The sequence below is a fragment of the Vombatus ursinus genome, unplaced genomic scaffold, assembly GCF_900497805.2.
Source record: "Vombatus ursinus unplaced genomic scaffold, bare-nosed wombat genome assembly UNPS02014798.1, whole genome shotgun sequence".
In the NCBI taxonomy this organism is placed as follows: domain Eukaryota; kingdom Metazoa; phylum Chordata; class Mammalia; order Diprotodontia; family Vombatidae; genus Vombatus; species Vombatus ursinus.
In genome coordinates, this window is record NW_020954576.1 from 12,807,631 (window position 1) to 12,835,495 (window position 27,865).

General features: G+C 36.0%; 1 protein-coding gene across 1 annotated transcript in view; it reads left to right on the plus strand.

Annotated features, from left to right (window-relative positions):
• The window catches only part of LOC114050041 (ryanodine receptor 2), an 811,539-nt gene that overhangs the window by 751,396 nt on the left and 32,278 nt on the right, over positions 1–27,865 (plus strand). Inside the window, exons 94-100 of the mRNA XM_027871576.1 lie at positions 8,525–8,611; positions 9,447–9,665; positions 11,932–12,062; positions 13,570–13,612; positions 16,960–17,093; positions 21,563–21,623; positions 25,404–25,550. Of these exons, the coding sequence (XP_027727377.1) occupies positions 8,525–8,611; positions 9,447–9,665; positions 11,932–12,062; positions 13,570–13,612; positions 16,960–17,093; positions 21,563–21,623; positions 25,404–25,550 (822 nt within the window). The remainder of the gene's footprint in view (positions 1–8,524; positions 8,612–9,446; positions 9,666–11,931; positions 12,063–13,569; positions 13,613–16,959; positions 17,094–21,562; positions 21,624–25,403; positions 25,551–27,865) is intronic.

Genomic DNA, 27,865 nt, shown 5'->3' on the forward strand with positions numbered 1-27,865 from the left:
TTGACCTCTCTCTCACCAACTTGGCCAGCCTCTTCTGGACCTAAAATGTATTGCCCAAAACTGAACTTTGACTTATGTACTCTAAATGTAGTCCTACCAGTATAAAAGTACAGGCCTCTCATATCTAAACTTCTGAACGCTGTGTTTCTCATTTTAGCCTATTATAACATTAACTTTTTTGGCTGCCATGTCACTATAGACTGATTCTGAGCTTATAGCCAGGCCATTCAAGCCTCCAGGCATTTTCACATGAAACAGTAATCCTTTCATATGTCTAAAATCAATAAAAATTTTGTATGAGAGACCTTAAGAAAAAGGTGAAAACTTTAGGGAATAAGAGGGAGGATAAAATACTATCTAGTAATCAGATTCAGAAATTTAGAATGTCCCTAATCAAAGATCCTGGAAAAAATGTTTTTGAAAATACTGAATTATTGTGGGGCAGTGTCAAGATATTGGAGAAAAGGCAGGGCACTCACCTGAACTCTTCCCCAAACCCCTCCAAATACCTTTAAATAATGACTCAAAACAAATTCTGGAGTGGTAGAACCCACAAAAGAACAGAGTGAAACAATTTTCCAGCCCAAGACAACTTACAAGTTTGGCAAAAACGTCAGCTGCACTAGTGTGAGAGTGGAGCGCAGTTCAGTCCAGGCCAACCCAGCACAGACTAGGCCCCAGCAAACCAGGAGCAGTCCTTGGGGGCAGCTGAATCTGTGGCTTCAGTGGTGGTTTCTGGACTTCTCAGCACACAGACAGTAAAGGTGTTGAACAACTGGTCAGAAGGAGATTACAGGGTTCTCTTTGCAGGCACTGGGAGCAGGACTCTGTTGCTTTGCCTATGTTTGGATCTGTGTCATAGTCTCAGATCTCAGTCCCAGGGGGAGAAGGAGCACTAGCACACCACAGCTTAGGGCCACAGGGGAGCAGAAACCCTAGTCAAAGTTCCAAGGTGGAAAAGAGTGCTTGCAGTTGCTCACAGACTTCTCCCTAGATCATACTACCTAGGTAGAACCGAAAACTTACAGGTCCCCAGAATTACCTCTGAAAACAACTACACAAAAAAACCTGAAGTTTGGGAAAGTCTCCCCTCCACTCTGGAAACAGAGCTCCATATATACTAAAGAGTTAAAATTCAAGAAATAGGCTAGAAAATGAGCAAACAGCACAAAAAGATCCTGACTATAGAAAGTTACTATGGTAACAGGGGAGATCGAAACACACCCTCAGAAGAAAATAAAATCAAAACTCCTACATCCAAAGCCTCAAAAAAAAAAACGAATTGGCTCCAAGACATGGAAGAGCTCAAAAAGGATTTTGAAAATCAAGTAAGAGAGGTAGAGGAAAAATTGGGAAGGGAAATGAGAGTAATGTAAGAAAATCATGACAAAAGAGTCAACCACTTTGTAAAAGAGGCATAAAAAAGATACTGAAGAAAACAACACCTTGAAAAAAAAGAATAGGCCAAATGGCAAAAGAGGCACAAAAATCCAGTGAAGAGAAGAATTTTTGAAAAGCAGAATTAGCCAAATGGAAAAAGATATACAAAAAATCACTGAAGAGAAGAACTTCTTAAAAAGCAGAATTGGCAAATGGAAAAGGAGGTACAAAAGCTCACTAAAGAAAATAATTCCTTAAAAATTAGAATTGGGCAAGTGGAAGCTAATGACTCTATGAGACATCAAGAAATAAACAAAATCAAATGAATGAAAAAATAGAAGAAAATGTGAAATATCACATTGGAAAAACAACTGACCTGGAAAATAGATCCAGGAGAAATAATTTAAAAATTATTGGAGTACCTGAGAGCCATGATCAAAAAAAAAAAAAAGAGGCCTAGACATTATCTATCAAGAATTTATTAAGGAAAACTGCCCTAATATTCTAGAACCAGAGGGTAAAATAGAAATTGAAAGAATCCATTTATCACCTCCTGAAAAAATCCCAAAATGAAAATTACCAGGAATATTACAGCCAAATTCCAGTGGTCCCAGTTCAAGGAGAAAATATATTATTTTGGGGGGTGAAAATAGCTTCCCAACCATTTTATTTTATTTTTTTATATTTTTTTATTTTTCCCCCATTATTTATTTACTTTTAGTTTTCAACATTGACTTCCACAAGATTTTGAGTTCCAAATTTTCACCCCATCTTGCCCCTTACCCCACCCCAAGATGGCATGCATTCTGAATATCCCTTCCCCTAGTCTGCCCTCCCTTCTATCTCTCCCCCCACTTCTCTTATCCCCTTCCCCTTCTATTTTCCTGTAGAGCAGGATAGATTTCTATACCCCATTTCCTGTATTTCTTATTTCCCAGTTGCATGTGAAAACTTTTTTTTAAACATGTGTTTTTAAAACTTTTCATTCCAAATTTTCTCCCTTCCTCCCTCCCCACCCACCCTCATTGAAAAGGCAAGCAACTCAATATAGGTTATACATGTGCAGTTATGCAAAACACTTCTATAGTAGTCATGTTGTGAAAAACTGACTCTATTTCCCTTAAACCTATCCTGCCCCCCCATTTATTCTGTTCTTTCCTTTGATCCTGTCCCTCCTCAGAAGTGTTTGCTTTCCCAGTCTGCCCTCCTCTGTATCATTCCCCTGCTGTCTTATCCCCTTCTCCCCCTATTTTCCTGTAGGGTAAGACAGATTTCCATACCCAATTGAGTGTGTATGTTATTCCCTCCTTAAGCCAAATCCTATGAGAATAACATTCACTTATTCCCTCTCACCTCCCCTTGTTTCCTCTCCAGTGTAAGAGACTTTTCTTTTCTGTTTTTTTGTGAGATAATTTACCCATTCTACCTCTCCCTTTTTCCTCCCAGTATAATCCTCTCTCACCCCTTAATTTTATTCTCCAGATAATACCCCTTCATCTTTAACTCACCCTGTGCCCTCTATCTATCTATCTTTCTATTTATCTATCTATATCTGTATCTATATCTATATATACATACATACATATAATTTTTTCCCTCCAACTACCCTAATACTGACAAAGGTCTCATGAGCTATAAATATCATCTTTCCATGCAGAAATGTAAACAGTTCAACCTTAATAAGTCTCTCATGATTTCTCTTTCCTGTTTACCTCTTCATGTTCCACTTGAGTCTTGTATTTGAAAGTCAGATTTTCTCTTCAGCTCTGGTCTTTTCATCAAGAATGCTTGAAAGTCCTCTATTTCACTGAATGACCAGTTTTTCTCCTGAAGGATTATACTCAGTTTTGCTGGGTAGGTGATTCTTGGTTGTAATCCTATCTCCTTTGCTCTCCAGAATATTATATCCCATGCCCTGCAGTCCCTTAATGTAGAAGCTGCTAAATCTTGTGTTATCCTGATTATGTTTCCACAATACTTGAATTGTTTCTTTCTGGCTGCTTGTAATATTTTCTCCTTGACCTGGGAACTCTGGAATTTGGCTACAATATTCCTAGAAGTTTTCCTTTGGGGATCTCTTTCAGGAGGTGATTGGTGGATTCTTTCAATTTCTATTTTGCCCTCTGGTTCTAAAATTTCAGGGCAGTTTTCCTTGATAATTTCTTGAAAGATGATGTCTAGGCTCTTTTTTTTGATCATGACTTTCAGATAGTCTAATAATTTTTAAATTCTCTTTCCTGGATCTATTTTCCAGGTCAGTTGTTTTTCCAGTGAGATATTTCACTTTGTTTTCTAATTTTTCATTCTTTTGGATTTGTTTTACAGTGTTTTGATTTCTCATAAAGTCACTAACTTCCAATTGTTCTATTCTAATTTTGAAGAAAGTATTTTCTTCAGTAAACTTTTGGACTTCCTTTTCCATTTGGCCAAGTTTGCTTTTTAGGGCATTCTTCTCCTCTTTGGCTTTTTGGACCTCTTTTGCCATTTGGATTAGGCTATTTTTTAAGGTGTTATTTTCTTCAGTATTTTTTGGGGTTTCCTTTAGCAAGTTGTTGATTTGTTTTTGATGATTTTCTTGCATCACTCTCATTTCTCTTCCCAGTTTTCCCTTTCCTTTTCTTACTTGCTTCTCAGAATCCTTTTTGAGCTCTTCCAAGGCCTGGGACTGATTCATATTTTTCTTGGAGGCTTTGGATGTAGGAGCTTTGACTTTGTTGTCTTCTTCTGATTGTATGTTTTGATCTTCTTTGTTACCAAAAAAAGATTCTATGATCTGACACTTCTTGAGAGGTTTGCTCATGATCCTAGCCAATTACTTGAGTTATAAACTCTTTATTAAGGTAGAGGTCTGCTTCCAATGTGGAGAATGTACTGTCTTAAGCTTCAGGAGTTTGTTCAGCTGTTTTCAGATATACTTCTAGGGACCTGTAAATTTTCAGTTCTTCCAAGGTGGTATGATAAAGGGGGAGGTGTTTACTCCTTTCCTGGCCTGTGCTCTGGTCTGTGAGTGACCACAAGCACTCTTTTCTGTCTTGGAACTGTGAAGATGATTTCCTCTCCACCACCACTATAAGCTCTGCCACTCCAGGACCACCCGTCAGAACTGTGACCCAGATCCAAGCACAGCAAAGCAAGAGATTCCTGCCTCATCACTGGCAAAGAGATCCCTGCAATCTCCTTCTGATCAGCCAGTTGATTCCCTCTCAGTCTGTGGGCCAGAAGCTCAGAAGGCAGCCACCACCCCGGGCCATGCTTGGGAACTGGGGCTGAGACCTAGCCTCTCTCTCACTGCAGAAACAGACTTTTCCCACTAACCTTTTAAGTTTTCTTTGGCGTTCATGTGTTGAGAGGTCTGGAAATTGCCACAGCTGCCTGCGATTCAGTCCTCTGAGGCCTGCTCCAGGTTTGCTGTGGCCTGCACACCCACGCTGAACTGGGCTCCTCTCCCAGCCTGGTGCGATATACCTTTCCAATCAACCATCCAGGTTGTCTTGGACTGGAAATTTGTTTCATTCTGTCTTTTTGTGGGTTCTGCTGCTTTAGAATTTGTTTAGAGCCATTTTTTTATAGGTATTTGGAGGGGTTTGGAGGAGAGCTCAAGCAAGTCACTGCTTTCACTCTGCCATCTTGGCTCCGCCCCCCCTTCCCCTTAAGGAGAAAATATTGCAAGCAGTGAAAAAGAAACAATTCAAATATTGTGGGGTCGCACTCAGAATAACACAATATTTAACAGTTTCTTCATTAACAGATCAAAAAGCTTGGATTATGATATTCTAGAGGGCAAAGGAGCTAGGATTGCAACCAAAAATCAACTACACAGCAAACCTGAGTATAATCCTTTAAGGGGAACAAGTGGATATTCAATGAAATAGAGGACTTCCAAGCATTCCTGATGAAAAGACCAGAGCTGTATAGAATTTTTTTCAAATATAAAACTCAAAAGAAGCATAGAAAGCAAATTTCTCAAATATATAGAGAACTGAGTCAAATTTATAGAAACAAGAGTCATTCCTCAATTAATCAAAGTAATCAGAGCTATCTGTAGTCATATGAAAAATGCTCCAAATAACTATTTGAGAAATGCAAATTAAAACAACCCTGAGGTACCACCACACACCTGTCAGATAGGCTAATATGACAGAAAAGGAAAATAACAACTGTTGGAGGTGATGTGGAAAAGTTAAAACACTAATGCACTGTTGGTAGAGTTGTATATTGATTCAACTTTTCTGTAGAGCAATTTGGAACTATGCCTAAAGGGCTATAAAACCATGGATATACCCATTGACCAAGCAATACTACTTCTAGGTCTTTATCTAGAGATAAAAAGCAAAAAGGAAAAGGAGCTATATGTTCAAAAATATTTATAGCAGCTCTTTTAGAGATAGCAAAGATTGGAAATTGGGGGGAGATGTCTATCAGTTGGGGAATGATTGAACAAGTTGTTGTATATGATTGTGATGAAATACTATTGTGCTGTAAGAAATGGTGAGCAGGATGCTCTCAGAAAAACCTGTAAACATTTATGAACTCTGATGCAAAGTGAAATGAGCAGATCCAGGAGAACATTGTACAGTAACAGCAATATTGTATGATGATCTACTGTGAATAATTTTGCTACTCTTGGCAATACTATGATCCAAGAAAATTTTGAAGGACTTATGATGAAAGGTGCTGTTCCATCTACAGAGAAAGAACTGGTAGAGCCTGAATGTAGATGGAAGATACTTTTTCTTTGTTTTTCTTCAGGTTTTTTTTTTAATGTATGTTTTCTTTTACAGCATGACTTCCAAGGAAATGTGTTTTTCATGACTACCCATGTATAACCTATGTGAAATTGCTTGCCTTCTAAATTAGGTGGGATGAGGAAGGAGGGAGAGAATTTGGATCTCAAAATTTGAAAAAAAAAGAACATTAAAATTGTTTTTACATGTAATTGGGAAAAAGTAAAATATTAAATTTTTAAAAATACTGAACTGCCCACTTGAGAGTGCTATTTCATGTTTTGCTGGTCTTGAAAATTAAATGCACAATTCTGAATTATTAATTTGCAAGTACAATAAAACCTCACATGTGATATTTTTAAGGGAATGGATTATTCTGGGTAGTTTTGTATCCAGAATAGTAGAGAATTAATGTTAAGTTTTTAGTTTTAATTTTTTATTGAAATCTTTATAAAATGTCCTTTATACTTCTCTGTCTTCTTAAACAGAGCTTACTGAATTCAAGTTAATGTTTTCTTGATGATTTAGAGTTTCATTAAAAACATCCCAGAATATGCTCTGCTGTAACTATGGTTGCAGTTATAACCTGATGTGAAGCATCAAACCAATGGGTATTGTCCCTAAAAATTTGTTTTCTTGCAAAAGCCTGTGATGCTGGTTTGCTTGCTGGTCCTACTTTCTTGGGCCCGTATAGCCTTTTGACCTCCTAAACAATAGGACATGGCTGCCTTTCTCCAAAAGTAGAAGAATTGAAGATGAAGGTGGCCTTCTCACAAATAATTTTCTCATCATCTTCACTGTTTTTCTCAGCATCCTTTGACATGCCAGCATCATTCAAAACACTGTTTGAGGTTTCTTCATTATGCAGTGATGCACCTTCTTTGTACATACAACTAAGAAGCAAGTGATGGCAGTAAAGATGATACTTTAACAGATACTTTTATAAAATGAAGTCATCAGCTCTGTTTGTAGACTTGAGGGCAGCAATTGTTTTGTTTTGTCTTCATAGATAGAACACTCAGAACTTTGAAGAAAAACAAGGTTCAAAAATTCTTCAAGGGTCATAGGATCAGGTTTAAAGCTGGAGGAGACCTCAGAGTCCATCTATTCCAAACCCTTCATTTTACACATGAGAAGAATAAGGGCTAGAAAGGTTAAGGGACATTCCTACAGTCATACAGGGGCAGCTAGGTGATGCAGTGGATTCAATGCCAGGCCTGGAGTCAGGAAGACTTTTATCTTTGTGAGTTCAAATCTGACCTCAGACACTAGCTGTGTGAGCCTGGGCAAATTACTTAACCGGGTTTGCCACAGTTTCTTCATCTGTCAAATGAACTGGAGAAGGAAATGGCAAACCACTCCAGTATCTTTGCCCAGAAAACCCCAAATGGAGTCACCAAGATTCAGACACAACAGAACAACTGCAGTCATACAGATAGTGATGGATCAAGGATTTAAACACAATTCTTTAACTCAAAATCCGTTACTCTTTCCTCTGTGCCACATTACCTAAACCTGCTTCCTCAATATTTGGTCTCTTTGTGTATCACCACAAATAACCACTCTATGCCTAATAAGACCTTAGGAAAGCTCATTGATGCCCATTAGGGTTTCTAAATTGAAGATATCACCTTAGTACTCCATAGACACTACAGAGCAGACCTGTGGTTGATTTCCATGTAGCAGTGCTTACTTTAGGAGCTTTTCTGCCAGACTGTAGAGCTCCTATGTCTTTGGTTTCTGTTACTGATTTTCTTTCTAAAGTCAGATTGTCTTCTGCTTGCCGTTTCTGTCACTGCTTCTGATGGCCAACATTTATTATTGTAGATCTCTGCCCTAGCCTACCATTTATGCCCCTTCACTTCAGCTGGACTCCATGACCAGCCGTATCCTAAAGAAATATGTCTGTAGTGTTCTTCAGGCTCCAATCACTTCTTTCTGCTTCTTAGCTTTTACCCAGAAAGATCAGGTTTTTACAATGATTGCTAAATAACCAGAATACTGAGTGACCAGTTATCATGTATTGGGTATAATCTCCAAATCTTTGGGTTATCCTGACTACATTGTTTTGTTTTGTTTTTGTTGTTGTTGTTATTGTTGGGTTGGGTTTTTTTTCCTTTTTGGTAATTGTTGAGTAGAAGAACAAAACAAAGGAGAATACCTCCCCCACACTCTTTATTCTTGTTGTTCTTTAATATTTATGATTTGAAATCATTCTGAAATCTGGGGAGTTCAGGAAGACTGGTTACTGGATAACTCAAGTGTTTCTTAGTTACTTCAGCTGAGTAATGTTTATTTGGAGTAATTTTTTTTATGCTAAAAAGGTTTTAGACAGGTCAGCAAGTATTTCATGGAGTGTAAGTCCCAGATCCCACCTTCTAATGATGTTTTAACATGATATTGTTTTAAATCATCTTCAGAACTACTTTGCTCGCAACTTTTACAACATGAGGATGTTAGCCCTATTTGTTGCATTTGCAATCAACTTTATCCTGCTCTTTTATAAGGTATGCATATCTCTTCTTTATTTTAAATGCTACATGTTGAATTCTGGAAATGAAATTAGAGTTTTAAAGTTTCACAAATGTGTAAGCTGAGTATATCTATTATAGCCATTTTAAAGTATGATTTCATAAAAGAGGGAAACTTGTAGGTACTCAATTACATTCTTGAAATTTTTGGAAAGACCAAGCTTAGTTTTATTAATCCTAATCAAATTGAGACCATTGGCAGAGAAACCCTTCTTGAACATGGGCTTCCCCATTATTAGTCCCAGGCTAGTCTGTCTGATTACAATTAGGCTGTTAGAAATACTAGAATGATTCACTGGAATATTTCACTGCTATACTTTATCATGTTTAATTTTATGGAAAATTGTCGTCTGCTTTTCTCCCTGTGTTCCAGCTTAGGTTCCAGCTTATTTCTATTAGATCAGAAAAAATTTTTAAAGGATTCAAATCCCCATATTACTACCTTTTTTTACAAAATGGTAATCTACATTGTGACATAAATCCTTTTACTTTTAGTCTCTTCATTTTTTTTAGAAAACTCCATGTTCTGGGGGCAGCTAGGTGGCACAGTGGATAGAGCACCGGCCCTGAAGTCAGGAGGACCTGAGTTCAAGTCCGGCCTCAGACCAAACACTTGACACTTACTAGCTGTGTGACCCTGAGCAAATCACTTAACCCCAATTGCCTAAAAAAAAAAACAAAACTCCATGTTCAACTATTTACCTTTAAAAAGAAGAGCATGTCTCTAGTGTTATATCATCTTGTGTTTAAAAATGAAAGTAATGCCTTTTAATTTCAAGAAGCTGATTGGGCTCTAAATGGTTTTAATTAGGTCTCCACTTCTTCTGTGGTAGAAGGAAAGGAAATTCCTTCCCCAAGTGCAAGTGAAAATTCCAGAATAAGTAGTTTGGACAGTCCATCACATCGACTCATTACAGTACACTATGTTCTAGAAGAGAGCAGTGGCTACATGGAGCCTACACTTCGGATTCTCGCCATTCTCCACACAGTTATCTCCTTCTTCTGCATCATTGGATACTATTGCTTGAAAGTAAGATACTAAGGGACCACAAAGGTATTTGTGTGTGTGTGTTTTTCTATAGTCAAAACCATTCTGACCCTTCAACTTGGAAAGAAAATTTTCAATCCTCTAGAATAAAATCTAGAGTACTGGTAGGATAATTAAGGGCTTTCATCAAATACTGTATGCACCTTATAGATTAGCTAAACTACCTCTTGAGAGCAGCTTACTCTTCTGATATGCTTTTTGCCAACAGTTTCTAATAGTTTCTAATTCTGTTGCAACCTTCCATTTATTTGACTAAAATTCAAAGAATTATTTTCCAACTAAAAATAATAGACATTTTAATGAAGTACCTCACTCAGGCATGCATTGACTTTCAGACTTCTGATCTCACTTTCTTTTCTTAGCACTCCATTCATTGTCCCACTAAAATGCCTCCTATCTATTTTTTTTTTTGTATTTCTTCTACCTCCTTTTTTTCAATTTTTATATCACATCTACTACTACTTTGCCTTCCTCAATTATCCCCTGTACTACATTCAGAGCAACTTTTAGTTGAATTACCTGTTAAAAGTGTAAAATTATATAGCATTCAGTAATCACTTGGCAATCTCACTATAACCTGGTTCACTCTAAAGTTATATTAGATATGATTGGCCTGTTATGAATGCAGATTGCTGACAAATTAGATATAGGGAATGAGGAGGGGGAAAGAATCAAAGATATCTACAAGATTTAACTGGAAGAGTGGTGCACCATCCATAGAAATATGGAGTCATGGGAAAGAATAGGTTTTAAGGGTTAGTGACGAATTAACCTTTAAAAATGTTGGTTTTGATGTGCTAGTAAGGAGTAAAGGATCAGTAGATTAGATAGTGAGCCAATTGGATATCAAGATTAACATTTTAACATAATCAACAACTGATAAAGGAATCTATGGTATGTATGCTAATCAGATTTACAGAGGGAGAGCTAACACTGTGAATGACAGTCAGAATCCAAAAGGATCTTAATAGCTAGAGGAGTGATATCAAACTCAAAGAGAAGCCAAGGGCCATTAAACTATACGTAAGGATCCCTGTGGGCTCATGTTGAATTAGAAAATCACATTAACAGTATCTATGTTTTATTGTATTTTTATTTATTTTGTTAAATATTTCTCAATTACATTTTAGTCTGGTGATACCTCTGGACCTAGAGCACTGGGCTAAATCTAATCAAATAAAATTCAGTAGGCATATATAAAGTCTTGCACTTGTACAAAGAAAATCGGCTTCATGATTAAAATATGGAAGAAGCATGATTAGAAATTAGTTTGTCTGAAAAAATTCTAGGGGTTTTAGCAGATTGTAAATTCAGTAAGAGTCAGCAGTATGACTTCAAAATCAAAAGACCTAATTCAGTCTTCAGCTTCATTAAGAGGGTCATATACTGCCCTTTTCAGACCTCATCTGGCATATTATATTCAATTCTGAGCACCATAGTTGAGGAGGACACTGAAAAGCTGAATAGTACCCAGAGGATATCAGCTAGAATGGTGAATAGTCTCGAGTCCATGTAGTATATGGATAGATTGGAAGAACTAGAATGGTTAGCCTGGAGAAGAGAAGTCTTGGGGGAGAATATGATAGCTGTCCTCAAGCATTTGAAGGATTGTCAATTAAAGGAGGTATTAGATTTGTTCTGTTTGGTCCCTGGGGACAGAATTATAAACAATGAGTGGGAGGAGCAAAGAAGTCAGTTTATTTGATATCAAGCAAAGCTTTCTAAATAATTACAGTTGTCTAAAAGTAGAATGACTGCTTTAGGAGGTGACTTGTTCTATCTCCTTGGGAGTGGTATGGTTTCAGGCAGAGGCTGACACTTTGTTGATTCACCTACCTATCCCTTCTTTAATTTGATCAGTTGGGTTGGGGAGGTGGGGAGGGAATCAAATTGGTGAATTGGTGAAGGATATCCTCACCAATTTTCCCCACATATAAACAGCTGAATAAAATACCCTCTTAGATAATCATCACTGTCTTTTTAATTTTTGTTTGAAAATAAGACTGTCTGTAGTTCTATTTAGATAAGCATTTTTAGTTTCTTATGCATGTGAAAAAATATGTATACCCATATGTGTAGCAAACTGTAATGTTTTAGTATTATCATTAGTTTGTTTTAACTTAATTTTTGGTTTCCTTTAAATACGTGAGAAATATTTTCCCCTAACAACTATTTTGTACTGATACTAGCCACTGAAGATACCAGAAAATTTATACTAATTCTGAACACATTTACTCTTCAACTGCAGGTTCCATTGGTTATTTTTAAGCGAGAAAAGGAAGTAGCACGAAAATTGGAATTTGATGGGCTTTACATTACAGAACAGCCTTCTGAAGATGATATTAAAGGCCAATGGGATAGACTTGTAATCAATACTCAGTGAGTATAGAATTGTATTGGAAATATTTGTGCTCCAAAATTTCAAAAAGTTAAAAAAAATTTTTCTAGAGAAGCTGCAGTGTAGTCAGAAGTCATTTGAGTTATAGACTTAACAAAGAAAATCAAAACACTGAGTAGTCAGCCTCCTGATGATGTCATCATTTTTACCCCCTTGTGTTTTGAAGATTCTAATAAAAATGTCATTTAGTTCAATCCCACAGTAGTAACAGAATTCACCATCTATTACCATTTGTTGCTGGGAATGTGCTACTAGAGTTACCTAATCTCCAGGAATGGGATTATCTCAGCTCAAAATACAAAGACAAGAAAAAATATTCATTCAAAGGAAATAAATGACATTAAGGTCAAAATACTGAACTTCACACATAACTACATAGGCACATATGATCCTAACTGTGTTGAAATGTCATCAAACAGAGTAACATAAGATGTACTAGATAAATTAATTATACAATCTTAAAGGAAAAAAATAATTTTTCGCTTACTTTAAGTCCATGGAGTCATTATCCAACTTTTAATGGCTTCTGAGTATTACAGGTAAATGTCAATTCAGGAAAGAAAATCATTCCTTTAAGTACAAAAAATTGTCATACATTATTTCTTGAAAAGTTTGTATTATTTCATTGAGGCAGCTGAACTAGATGGCATTTAGAACCTTTCTAGCTTTATCTAGGATACTATGCAACTAAAAACAGGCTAAAATACCTATAACAAAAAAGTAACAAAGGCAGTATATATACTGGCAAGTTTGTAACTTAAAAAACAACTTTCTTAATGAGAATTTTACTCATAATTATCCCTTTTATGGACATTAGTTTATGCTTGGTCCTTATTTTGTTTTCATTTATCTTTGATATCTTTCCTCTTACATTACTTTTATTTCTAAATACATCGTTCTGATTCCTCAGCAACTCTTCCCTTGTAACAGATTTTAAAATATAAACAGTAGATATATCAACATGTATTATACATATATATGTTTGTATCCCTTTGTATGATATATGTATATTTTTCTTCAGTATCTTAATATGCACATCTTGTGATCTCCGCCCACTTGTTGTTATATCGATTTAGTCGTGTCTGAGTCTTCATGACACTATTTGGAGTTTTCTTGGCAGAGATACTGGAGTAGTTTGCCATTTTCTTCTCCAGCTCATTTTACAGATGAGGAACTGAGGCAGACAGGGTTAAGTGACTTGCCCAGAGTCACACAGGTAGTAAATGTCCGATGCCAGATTTGAATTCACGTTCTCCTGACTCCAGGGCTGGCACTCTATCTACTTTACCACCTAAGTGCCCCTACAACCCACAGTAGGCATCTAATAAATTTTTATTGAATTGAATTGATTATTTGTTTCTAAAGAGAATATATGTTTGAAGATTTAGTAAAAATAAATTACTAGCTGTTTTCCCAATATATGTATGATTTTTTTTCTGTTTACATGCTTGATGTATAAAATAATGCATTTCTTTCTCTTTTTTTTAGGTCATTTCCCAACAACTATTGGGACAAATTTGTAAAAAGAAAGGTAATGTTTTTTATAAGGGAGTTTCTGTATTCTTCCACCACCCTTTTGAAGTACAATGCAAATTTTAATTTTTGTATGCAATTAGTATTGAATCATTGTGTAAAATGGGAATCAGAATATTTTACATGCCTATTTACATTGTTTCAAGAGTTAGATTGGAATCTGAATTTAAAGAATAGAATTTTTAAAATAACTATTCTATCCAGTTGCCAAATAAATGCCCAATAACTCTCTACACTACAGTCACCTCTGACTCAGCTGAATCTAAAATCGCATTGTACATTTTGATCTAAAATGGTTTTAAAAAAAACCTCTGAAATGATAAAGAAAGTCACGGTTGTCCCAAAGTGATTATCTTATGTGATCTCTGGCTAAAACCCCAAATTTGCCTCTTCCTTTCCACTATAGGAATTAAAAAGTAAAAAGCAGTTACGAAGACTGGATTTTTAAAAATTATCTCACCTTGAAAGATTGTTCCTCAGTAGGGTTTTCTTTTAGTGCTTTTGAATTGCTCTTTATTTTTCATGATCCTTTTAAATATTTTTTGAAGGGTTCTGATCACCTAATGACAACTCACCTTGTATTCCACATGAAATCTGAGGGAAATATTCCAGCTCAGAATAGCTTGCCTAGGCGTAGTTGCAGGGGGAAAAAAGTGGCCCTCCTCTCTTTTCACATACTTGTTTTGTACACAGTGTTCACATGCCTAGTTTAAGCACAGTTTTAAAATAATCACTTGTAAATGGATCAGCACTTTGTTACTGTCTAGGGGTGCTGGGAACCCTGAAATTCAAGGGCAAAAGATGCAGGTCCTGCCTCAAATGAATTTGACTCAAGCCTTCTTTCAGTCAGAGATAAGGTTTATTAGAGCACCAATTGAGGTGGGCAAGATTTTAAGAATTCACACTATTGGCCAGATTTTAAGAATCTGAGCATTTGTGACACTTGTATTGACAAGTGGGCCAGACTCTTAAGTAATATGAGCCTTTGTGATGCCAATACAGCCAGGCCAGACTCAAGAAATCTGAGCAATTTAATGGGAGGCAAGATGGACCTTGTATACAGAAAGACTGTGGAAAGGATCTAGGAGTGGTCAAGTAGTCTGAGATGACTGGGAGGTAACAGAGAAGGACCCAGAAGGTCCAGGTGGCCCAGGTGAATGGCAGGGACCTGGGACACAGGAAGGGGTTTAAATGGAATGAAGGAGTGGGGGCCTAGGGTGGGGCCAGGTGCAGACAATGTGAGGGTTGGGCTGGGTTAGAGGTAACAGAATTGTAGATTGGGGCTGAGTCAAAGCTACAAAGCATGGACAGTTGAAAGGATTATACTGAGATGAGCCAGGGCCATGTGGGAGAGTTCAGGGGAAGTTGGGGTGGGGGGAGGGGAGAGTGGGTTTCCAGGGCCTATACCCTGTCAGTTGCTATTGCTCATTTTTTATTTAAATCAAAAAAGTAAAAGTTCAAAAGAAACCTCTTATCTGAAACTAGAGTTTACATGAATAGATGAATAATTAGAGTATGTACTTTTAGAGGATTTAACAAATGAGAAGATTAAATTGATTCTGTATCCTTTATTGAACCTATTTATAGTTAATTGATTTTGTCCTTTAACATCCTAAGTTATGGCTCCTTATCTCTGAACTGTTAGAACTTCAGCTGCCCTGTAACAAACTAAGTTTTGGGGGGAAAAAGAATCTCATTTCCTGGAGGAAAGACCTCCCTATCTGCATTTCCTTTCTGTTACTAACGTGTTGGCCCCAGGAAAAGAGGAACCACATGGCCCCAGAGTAGATAGGTGCTAGAACTATGACAAGAATTCCTCAGTTAAGTCTGGAGTTCCAGGAATGAGAAAGCTGGCAGCAGTCGAACAGCTGAGGAGGAATAACTAAGGAGTTCCTGGAAAATTTTCTGAACTCAGTCTCCTAGAGGAGGAGATGTTTCCAGAAAATGCCGGAGTTGGAGAGCAAGTTTGTAAGTCCCTAGACCTAGCAAAGGGCAGAACCATGGAAGCATAAAGAGCTACAATGTGAAAAAACCAGAGAGAGAGAGAGAGGAGTCAGGAGGCACTTTGGATTGGTGTGTGTGTGGAGGAGAGTAGAGGAAGCATTAAGCCCAGAGAAGTACAATAAACCTGGAGAATTCATAATTCATGGGTTAATTCCAATTCCCTGGTGTGGGAAAGTGAGCTGACTGGACTGTTGACTAGCTCTAATGTGAAACCTTTGTGTTTCATATTTATTCTGCAGTAAAATAAAACCTATACTTAATTTGATAGATTATTAACCTGAGTTCTTGCATTGGAGCCCAAGGCCTTTCTGTAGAAACTTAGATATGAGACACATTTTAGTATTCTCAGAAGGAAACCCTGAGTACTAGTTAAAGAAAATGAGTTGTGAGAATTCCTTCAAGTATGTACCTGGTCTGGGGAAACCCATTTGGTTCTGGGCCATGTATTGGCCATGTTGTTGATAGTTCCTAAATTTTATTGACAGCAAATAAGAAATACATTTTTCATGTTGAGACCCTGCTTAACTCCAACAGAGCTTCAGTCTTTTAAAGTTTAGGATATTACAAACTGAAAACCTTTCCTGATGACATAATATTTCAAAAATATATTCATAAATGCCATTTTAATTGCTGCTGCTGTTTGTTATGTGTGTTTATTACACTAAAAACCTATGCCTACAAAATTAGCTTTTCCTTATCCACTAAACTTAGATTTCCCTTTTTCTTCCTCCTCATTAGTTTTTCTCTTATCTGTTTTCTCACTCACCTTTTCTTTTGTATCACCTCTCTTCGACTTCACTATTACACCCTGTTCCTCCTCTTTTTTATCCTTTCTGCTCTTCCTCTCTTCCCTCTTCTCCCTCATATTTATTGTTAGTGTTATTTCGGGAGCTATAACAGAAATGGCGGATAGTCCAGGAGTGAATGAATCCCAGAACAGAGATGAACAGAAAGGCCAAAATCTTGACTTCAGCCTTGTGAGGGTGGACTGCAAGTCTACTTTTTACCCAGATTAGAGCCTGGGTTCTTCACTTCCTAATGAAGTAAATGAACAGCAGGTAGTGGTAGACTTGTTTATGATAACGAATAGCTCCCTATGAGTGAAGAGAATAATGAATTAAACAGCTGCTATGCCTACAATATATAGATTCCTGAGGGCCAGTGAGGCTAAAGCGGATGAGCCATATTCAAGTAGTATATTTTGAGAGGCTTTAATTGTTTTTATTTGTTTATTATGAAGCACTGTGATAACCTTAATGTTTGTGTTCACATGAAGAAAATGAAATTTATTTGGGACTTGAAAATAGCAAAATTATGTTTCTTCCTTTTTCTTACTTTCAGGTTATGGATAAGTATGGAGAATTCTATGGCCGAGATAGAATCAGTGAATTACTCGGCATGGATAAAGCCGCTCTAGATTTCAGTGATGCACGAGAAAAGAAAAAGCCAAAGAAAGATAGCTCCTTATCAGCTGTGTGAGTATTTCCTCCGCCTTAAAATCAAGCATTTAAAAATTCATTCCTCATCTTTCCATATCACAGATGTTTTTGCCACCCTAAAAAGAAGAGAACAGAAAATATTAATAAGTATGGATGGATTTAGATATTTTATGTCTCTGTAGTATTTTATCTGTGAGATGTTTGATCTTTTCCCATTAGTTTAGTTTTATTCCCCAGACCTAAAGAACGATGTTTCTATGTTAATTATTAATTGCTAAATGCAAGTTACATATATTAGCAAGCATATATTTTGTCAATAATAAAGTCAAGCATACCATTAATGAAGAAGCTAGGGATTCCACTTTATTATTATCAAGGTAAAGGCAAACAAATATGAGTTATTTATCTTTGGCAAGGGTCTTTTTGTCTGAGGAACAAAATTAGTTCACTAAAGAAACTGTAAGTGATGCCTATTACTAGGCCAAAAAGAAAAAAAAGGTTTTTATAATATCCTTTTTCAAAAATATTCAGAAACATGTTTCAAATTTCTCTGAGTTCTAGATTGAAAGAGATTGTGATCTATACACTTTCATGAAAGGAAGATGATTAGGAGACTGGGACATATAGAGCCTTGTCTACTCTTACTTGTATGATGAATATTCCATTCTTGATATTGCTTTCATCTTCCTCTTTGAAGCTATACTGTACTATAAACTAGATGGTAAATCCCTTTTAATGAATCAAATAACTACATAATTTAGAAATCACATGTGAGATTTAGGCTTCATAAAAACCAATCAACACATACTAATTCAACATTTTGAAAAGCTCCCCAATTGTCCTACTAAGTTATCTGTTCACAATCTGGCTTTCTTTGGTGAAGGATAATTTTTTTTTTCATTTTGTTGAAGAGTAATTAAAAACTCACTATTCCACTAGTTACTGACATCTTCCTCATGATAAATTATGGGAATATAAAAAGCAAAGTAACCATATTTCAAAAAGAAAATTAAGATCAAGGGTGTTTTTTTCCTGGTCTTTTTTCTTTTCTTTAATGCACACTTTTTTTAAATAATGTTGTCATCCACAACATTACTCTGCTTTCCTGATTTTTATAAATTTTTTTGAGGAGGAGAAGGAGAGAGTTTGATACTGTGACTTCATCAGTTTGGAGAATGGCTGGTGTGGAAATTCTTCTTTCTGTAAATGATACTTTCTTTATCTTTAAAAGACTTATGCTTAGGGGCAGCTAGGTGACGCAGTGGATAGAGTTTACTAGCTGTGTGACCCTGGGCACGTCACTTAACTCCATTGCCTAGCTGGAAAAAAAAGGGTGACTAGATGGCACAGTGGATAGAGCACTGGCCCTGAAGTCAGGAGGACCTGAGTTCAAATCTGGCCTTAGACTAAACACTTGACACTAACTGTGTGACCCTGCACAAGTCACTTAACCACAATTGCCTAAAAAAAGACCTATGCTTATGCAACCTTTCAAAATCTTTGTAAAATTTGAATATGTTCTGCAATAAAAATAATTGTTTTAGTGATAGTGTGTAAATAAACTTAGAGATCATCTGAGATAAAAGGAAAAGCTAGACAAGTGTGTATCAAAAAGATTGCCACCTTTCAGTTATATGCAGTTATCTGTGGTCCTATTCTACATAGATCTGTGCAATTGGATTGGTGAGGGCAAAAAAAATGGTAGGTAGCTAGACATTTGCTCCTCCCCTCCCCTCCCCTGTCCCTTTCCCTTGTTTCCTTCTCTCAACCCCCTCTTCATCATAGCTGTACAATCTATATGTCACCTATATCCTCTTATACTCAGTTACAAATCAGTTTATCTTTTGAATCAGTGTAGTTAAAATATATATATGTATATATATGTGTGTGTGTGCACACGTGTATATAAATACAGATATATACATATACACATTTGTATATATGTGTATGTGTGTGTATACATACATACACATACAAACAAACAAATACATTTGTAAATGCCTAGTTGAAAGATTCACTCTGAACCAATCTTGCTCATAGGCTTATGATGACAATATCCTGTTATTTCTAACAGTACCTCTGAAAGTCACATGTCTAGTCAAAACCATAATTTAGTGTGAAAAAAAACTCTAAATCACCGTGGAGACCTCAGGACAGCCACCATAGCACTTTCCTCAAGTTAGCTACTCTGATTTTCCTTTGGTACACTGGAGGGCAATTAATACATAATGTAACTCTGAGAGTTCTAAATCAAAGAAAAATCTTCTTTTGCATATACCATAGGAAATATGGTAGCTTGTCTGTTAGTCCTTTCAGTTACTTGTTAGCACAGCATTACTAATGAGTATCTTTTTCAAAAACGAAGACCAACAACTAGCATAGCATCTCCAAAACCATCGTACTGTAGGAGCAAAGGTAGTATTAGCATATATTAGCATAGCATTTTATCCAGAAAGTAACACTACTTTTCTAACTAAAACCATTCTTTAATTAGACTTTTTTGTATTGTTTTGATATCAACATTTAAAAAGAAATGTGCACTTCAGGATGCTCTGAGAACTAAAATGGTTGAAGAAATGAAGTGATAATAAACTTAAAATGAGGATATTTCAGTTTCAAAAGACAAAGGCAGAGACTATGATCAAAGTCTTAAGAAACCATGAAGAATGTGGATAGAGTAAGCAGATGCTTGTTCATCAAATCACAATATACAGGAACTAGGAGACATCTCTTGAAGTTTAAAATAAGTATAATAATTCATAAGTTATTAAATAAGTCATATAAAAAAAGAGATTAAAGAACCAAGGTTCTTTAGCCTATAAAAACAGGTCAAACAAAGGATAGACAGCGACTATATCCACATAAATAACATAATTAAATCATAGAATTGTAAAGTTAGAAGGACTGTCTCATGCCTTGAAGCCACGGGGGGGGGGGGGGGGGCAGGTTCCCCACCCACTAGCCTAATCTCATTGTACAGTGAATTGAGGCAAAAGAGAAAAAGAGGCTTGCTCTAAGTCACATATCTTAGTCACAGCCAGAACTAGAACCAGGGTTTTCTTACTCCTTGTCTAATACTCTTTGCACTGTAAGTTACTATCTCTCTAAATAAAGCCATATAAATTTATAAGGGCACCGACTACCTGTCTTGTTTTGTTTTGTTTTTTAATCACCAAAGTAATTGAACTAAAAAATAATAGGTTTCAAGTATAGTGAATTGGATGTGATTTTGACTTAAAGGAGCACTTCCTGAAAGAAAAGATTATTAAAACATAGAAAAGTTTTGTAAGGGTTCATAAAATCAGTCATCAGTCTTACCCATTTAGGGATCATCAATGACATTAGATAATAACCATATGAAATTTTGTTCAGCTGTATCATAGTGTTAGCAAAATATCAGTTGGATTTCGTTTAGTAGTTATCTCTGTGAGTACAATGATGTCCTTATCCATTTGGATGTGTGGCTGAAGGAAGCTTCAGTGCTTGTGACAACAGCTACAAGATCATATGGGACCTGCTAAAGAGCTCTGTTTTTGATGAAGTAAAGAGTACAGCATTAAAGGCAAATTCATTATTCACTACATATGCAGTGGCAAAAGAAACCTAACTTCTGTTGAGGTAGGAAAAAACCTTCAAAAAGCCATTAGCAACTGCTTGTAATTGGCCAGAAGTTAAGTTCTGTTTTAAGTGTAAACAGTTCTGTAAAGAGAATAAAACAGTTGATACAAAGGGAAACCAACTTCAGAGCACAGGATGGTCTGTGCTTGTGAGATTTATGCATATATTAACTGCCTACTATGTGCCAGGCACTGGCAATACAGAGAGTGAAACAATCCCTATTTATACATTAGCATATATGGAGTAGGTATAAAGAGAATAACTATAAATGCATAAGAAGTAGTTTAAAAACTGGTTGATTTGGAAGGGAAGGTACTAGCAGTTGAGGGAAATCAGAAAAGGCTTCATAGAGAAGATGCTCCTTGAGCTGCATCTTGAAGAAAGAGAGAATTCTACGTGGAAGAGGTGAGGAGGGAGGACATTTCCAGGCATTCCAAGCTTGGGGGACAATCAGTGCAAGACACAGAGATGCGCAAATTTTAAATATTTTGATGACTGTCAAAAATATATATGCACAGATGTACATATGTGGGTGCATGTAGTATTCAAGTTGCAGGAATGCAAACTGGAAGGAATTTGTATTTTTACCTAAGATAAAGCTAATGCAGCCTTTAAAAAATGAAAAACACGAAAGGTCTCCTGGGGACAGAATCAGAGGTCATATTCTTAAATGGCAGGAGACGACATTTAAAGCTTGTTTTACTTTTACACTCTGGAAGTTGTTGGAATGGATTACCCACTTCTCTTGACACATTTAAAAATGGGATTGGTATTTATCCACTGGAATGCTTTGTCATGCAGAGTAGTAAAATGAATTCATTAGGGTTATTCCAAGTCTGTGTGTGTGTGTGCATTCTCACAGATGATGTTCTTTTTCACCATTCCAGGCTGAATTCAATTGATGTGAAGTATCAGATGTGGAAACTAGGAGTTGTTTTCACTGACAATGTAAGCTTATTTTAATAAATCTACTACAAAATTAGATGTAACTTAGTGATGTTTTTTATCATTTATAAGATGCAAAAGAAGTTTTGTGTATATGTTTTAAAATTTTCCAAATATCAGTTTACTTAATGAAGTTAATTTCTAACAAAATTATGACTTAGTTCTTCTCTACTTATTCAGATTGTTTTCAGCAGCTAAAAGAATGAAAGTGCTATATTTACAAATAAAAAGAAATTATGATGCAAATTAATTTACATCTGAAAGGTATGAATACCTTTAAGAAAGCAAATACTTCCTATTTACTGCCAGACCCCAAGTATCTAGAGAAGATTAAAAAGAAAGGTCACACAAATATTTGAAGAAATATTCATTCTGGCAAAATCACATTTTCAGAAAGGAGAGGCATATGGAATTATTTTGCTCTTCTCCTTAATTAACCTTTCTTTTACTAAGAAGCATTTTTAGACTAAACATAGGGTCTCTGAGGATGTCAAAGTAGCATTAAAAAATAATGGATCCATTGGAATCTGCCTGCTTTAAGGTACTATTTTCTTACCCATTCTCAAAATGTATTTATGGATTTTATCCAGGAGTTTTTCTCACTTTTTTTTTTCTTAAAACAATTTCCATTATCTATGTTATCTGCTTCTTGTCCTGAGCTGCTGAGCTTTGTCAGGAAAAAACTTATGAAAATACAGCCGGGCCTACTACAAAGTTATAAACCTCTAATATCTATTAAGCCCTCCCTTGGATGCTTTCCATTAGTAGTAGTGCCTACATTTATTTAGTGCTTATTCTGTGCCAGGTCCTGGGAGTTCAAATATAACAAGTCCTGCCCTCAAGGAGTTTACTTTGTACTTAAAATCCCTTTATTCACCTCTTTTCAATTCCCTGTCTCATTCCCCCACTACATCATTTCCAGACTTTTTTCTTCCATTCACACCCCTAAGGGGACCCTATCTCCAGAGGCAGATGTAATATAGTAGACAGAGTACTGGGTTTGGAGTCAGAAAATTTGGGCTTGAATCCTAGTCCTGCTTCTTCAACCTATGTTACCTTGGGTTACCTTGAGTCTCTCCTCTGAGACTCAGTTTCCTTATTTTAAAGTAAGAGGATTAGAACAGATTACCCATAAGACCCCTTCCAGGTCCTTATGTACGTTTAGCCTTAGCAGACAGCCTCTTGTAATCGTTACTAGCTGTGTAAGTCACTTAACCTCCATCTACATCAGTTTTCTCTTCCTTAAAATGGGGATAATAATAGCACCCACCTCCCAGGGTTGTTGTGAGGATAATAACTGTAAAGAAATAATAATTGTAAAATGCTTATCACAATGCCCAACAACTGATAAATGCTGAAGCCAACATTAGAATCTGTGCTGTCTTAATAGTAGTGTAATGTTTTTTCCATGATAATTTTCAAGAGCATTAATTTGGAGTCGACAGATCTAGATTCAAATTCTACCCCTGTCACTTGCCCACTATCTGACCAGTGGAAAGTCACTTCACTTCTTTGAGGTTCAGTTTCCTGATTTGTAAAATGGGGGTAATAATGCCTACCTTACCTGGTCGTTGTGATGATCAAATGAGAATAAGGTGTACATTTTATAGTACTCTTAAAGTATTATATACACATCAACTATTATTATTAAATTTCCCAATTTGTCTATCTTTCTATATCAAAATGTCTCTGTAGCCACGTTATTCTCACCAGTTCCATTTTTAATTAATTCATATTTATTCCTTATACCTCTCCTCCTTAAAATTTCTCTATGTATATTTGATTGAACCACCATCCTCAAAGTTACTGGGAATCATGACCTCACAGTCATCTTTGAATCTTCCCTCTCCTTCACCTCAGATAGCCAATCAGTTGTTAATTCCTGTCAATTCTGCCTTCAAAATCCTCCTACCCTTGTTCCCTTCTTCATGATCCTACTTCAACTAATTTCATTCAGCCATCCATTTTTTCTCTTTAGACTGTTGTAATGACTTCTTAACTGATGTTTCTGCCTCCAGGTTCTGGCCTCTAATTTGTTTCTCCCCAGCTTTTTTCCTTAGAAACTACTTTGATCATACTATCCCTCTGCTCAAAAACTTGCAGTGCTCGCTCCCTGCACACCAAATCAAATATATATCTCTGATCCTGGAATTCAAGACCTTCCATAATCTGGCTCCCGTGTATCTTCACTGATTCATTTCATACTACTCTTCATGTACTTTAGTGCATTCCAGCCAAAATAGATCTCTCTCGGTTAGGAAAGACTTATGATAAAAAATGCTATCCACCTCCAGAGAAAGAACTGATGATGTCTGAATGCAGATCAAAGCATACTTTGTTAAACTTTTTTTCATTTTTTTTGTCTGTGTTTTCTTTTACAACATGACTAATGGAAATATGTTTTGCATGACTATACATATATTACCTATATCAGATTGCTTGCCTTCTCAAGGAGGGGGGAAGGAAGGGAGAAAAGGAAAAAAATTGGAACTCAAAATTAAAAAAAAAACAATGCAAAATTGTTTTTACATGTAATTTGGGGAAAATTTTTTAATTTTTTTAGATAAAACAAAATAGACATCTAATCTTTCCCTTTCCTCTCCCCAGGCTTTTGTTGTCTTGATGTCTCTTCTTGATGTCTCTTCCTTCAGTGCCCAATTTAACTTCCACATTCTCCATGAACCCTTCTTTGATCCCCCTCACTATAATCCACCAGGATCTTAACCTTTTGAAATGTTTCATTATTCATTCATCATACTCTACTCAGATCATAATGATTTGCAAAAATGTCTTGCACGTTCGTTTCAGTTCAATAAATATTTATTAAACAACATTATTCAGGTATATGGTAGATGCTTAACAGATGTTCAAATAAAATTATAACCTTTATTACTTTATCAGGTCCTTAGCCCCTTAAGATCTTGGGTGTCTATCTCTAACATGCTACCACTCTGCCTTTCAAAGTCAACAGTCACCAAGTCCAACAACTTTTTTTTTTTATCAATCTTCATTCTCTTTGACCTCTCTGCATCATTACTGACATTGAGTTTGTACTTGATAGATGTTTACAGATTTTCTTGCCAAATTGAAACTCTTTTCCTTTACTTTCCATACCATCACAGTGTCCTGATTCTCCTCCTTTTTTCCTCTCTAATAGTTAGATGCTGGCTTCCCTTCTTTAACCTATACCTTAAATATGCATGTATTCCAAAGGATCCATCTTCATTCTGCTCTTCTTGCTCCACTGTCCTATTTCATTTATTCCAAAAGCTTCAACTTTCACGTATAAGTATGTGACCCCAAATTCTAACAGCTTCCTTTTCATTCATACCTCTGCCAGCCTAATCCAAACTTTCATCATTACCCCTATAATAGCACTGACTCTTAGAATGTCATCTCAAGGTTAGTTTTATTCTGCTTCAAATAAAGGGAGGAGTATGAAAAAAAATCCAAGCATCATCTGCTAATCTCTTGGATTTATTGTAGAGTAATAAGTCAGTTACATTTACTGACCACCTTTGTGCAGAGCACTGTAGTAAGTTCTGAAAAGGACACAAGAGTTAGTAATTAGTTCCTCCCTCCTGAAGATGATTTTTTAATGAGCTGGAATAGTCAACCTAAAAGAAATTGTAAAGAGCAAGTTAACATGACTGCATAGAATATTTACTTATATTCTGAAAGAATAATCAAGTAAATAAAGTGATTGGTAGTAAATAAAGTGATAGATGGTATCAAATTGACGACAGACTGATAATTTTCTTTTTCTGTGTTTCTTCTCAATAGTCATTTCTCTATTTAGCCTGGTACATGACTATGTCTGTCCTTGGACATTACAATAACTTCTTTTTTGCTGCACATCTTCTTGACATTGCTATGGGATTCAAGACATTACGTACCATCTTGTCTTCAGTGACACACAATGGCAAACAGGTAGATAAAGTCTTTCCACTTCTTTTTCCACAACAGCTTGAAAAACAAAAAAACAAACAAACAAACCAAAAAACCAGTGACTTCTTAATTCATATCAGCACTTTGCAAAATGGCCAGCCTGGGATTTGTTCTGATGAATAGTTGTTTGTCCATTTGTTTGTATTTTTCCCAACACAGAACTTTATAAGGTGGCTATTATATGTATGGTATATTATCCTTATGCCAAGTAGAATCTGAGTATAACTGAAAGAGACCTTAGAAATCATTTAATACAACATCTTCACTTTATAGGTGAAGAAAGTATAGACTGAAAATATCAGGTAACATGCCAAAGGTTCACATACCTGGTCAGTGGTAGAGTCGGGATGAGAAACCCTATCTCCTGACTCTCAGTCTGTGTTTTTCCTGTTATATCACATCTGCTCAGCCCACAAAGCAGAGAAAACCCTAAGAAGCTCAACAAGTTTTTACCAGTTAGTGGGACAGAGACATATTCTAATGAGATGCTGGATCATTCCCGCTTCCGTGACAGCGTAGACTGTTGATGAATTTCTTGCTGGCGTTTTGATTTTGCATATGTTATTGTTCATCAATTTAATTTCACAAATAGAATAAAAAAGTCAATGAGGGCAATGCTACTTGTTTCAGAGAGAGCTATGCCATATATTTCCGAACCGTGAGTTGGGTACCTACCACATGATATGTAGTGGGGTCATTTTATATATGGAGTTCAGAGGACAGTCTTCTAATGGTACCTTTTGAATGGATAAAATGTGATATTTGTAATGGCCCAAGGCAAGATAAAGCAGTGAGACTGGATCACAATGCACTGCAGAAATTTGAGGCACGTTTTAGAACAACAAAGCTGATCAGAACAGCAAGCAGAGTGTTCTTGACAGTAGAAGAAATAGAACCCAGGAAATTCCTGCTCCACAATACCTACAGATGAGTTTATATGTAAGAGCTACTATTTAAGCTAAGGAAGTTTACACTTTTATTTTATTTGTTGATATAAAGATGCAGAGAGCAAATTCCCTAAAGAGACTACCAGGAGATTCATCAGAATGAAGTCTGGGAACTGTAATAATAGTTCAGATTACCTAGCATCTGGTGACTTTAAAGAAGAGACTTAAAAGTTAGTCTTTTAAGTTCTTAATAGTATATTCAATCAATTCTATACTATTCAATACTATTTGCAATACTACTCAATACTATTTTCAATCAATTAACAAACATTAAGTACTAGGAGCTTGGAGTAAAAGGACAAAACAAAAAAGTTTCTCTCTTCAAAAAATTTACATTCTGTTGGGGGAAACAACATGACAAATATATCTATATCTATATAGATATATGTCCATATAGAGATTTCTAGCTCTATCTCTGTGTCTACTGATAGAGATATCACAAGGTAATTTTGAAAAGAGAAATGAAACTTGTAAGGATCAGGAAAGGTCCCATGCAGGAGGTATTGCTTGAGCTGAGCTTTGAAAGGAGACCAGAAATATTACGGCTACACATGAAAGACAGCCTCTGTGCAAAGGTATGGAGAGAGCAGATGGGCTATCATATGAAGAACAGGAGGTGCACCAGTTTGTCGCTCTAGACCAAGGAACTCATAAAGAGGGAGTGTGTGTACACATATACACATACTGAAGTCTAAAATATATATAAAATATAGAACATATGTATCTGTTTACATATATACATATACATATTTTTTTCCTAGCACAGGATTTTTACAAATGTCACTTTATTCTCTGGGTATTATGCTAAAATACATTGGTTTAAGTGGCAAAAACATTCTATTATACAATGAAATAAGCATATAAGGTACTTTTAAAATTATAAGCCACCAGTTTCAACCCTGTTATGTGCCAGGCACTATGCCACATACTAGGGGTACAAAAAAAGTAAAAAATATGATCCCTGCCCTCAAGGAGCTCATGTTTTATTTCAATTTGCAAATGACTATATACATACCAAATATTAATGTGTAAAATGGAAGATAATCCCAGAGGGAAGGTATTGTAATGATAGAGAAGTGTCACGTTGCTATTAGAAGAAGTTGATTGTTATGATTGTGGAGTATTATTTGAAGAGTATATATATGTATGTGTGTGTATAATATCTCTAGAAAAATTGGAAATATTAGTCTATTAAATGTCATTAAGTTTTCATTATGCTCTGTACTGAAAGACCTACAGATCCTATAAAATGATATCTTCAATTGCACATAACGAAAGTATACTTTTGCATCATGGTAAAGAATCATAAGTAGACTTTTCAAATTCTGACAATTATATATTGAGAATAGC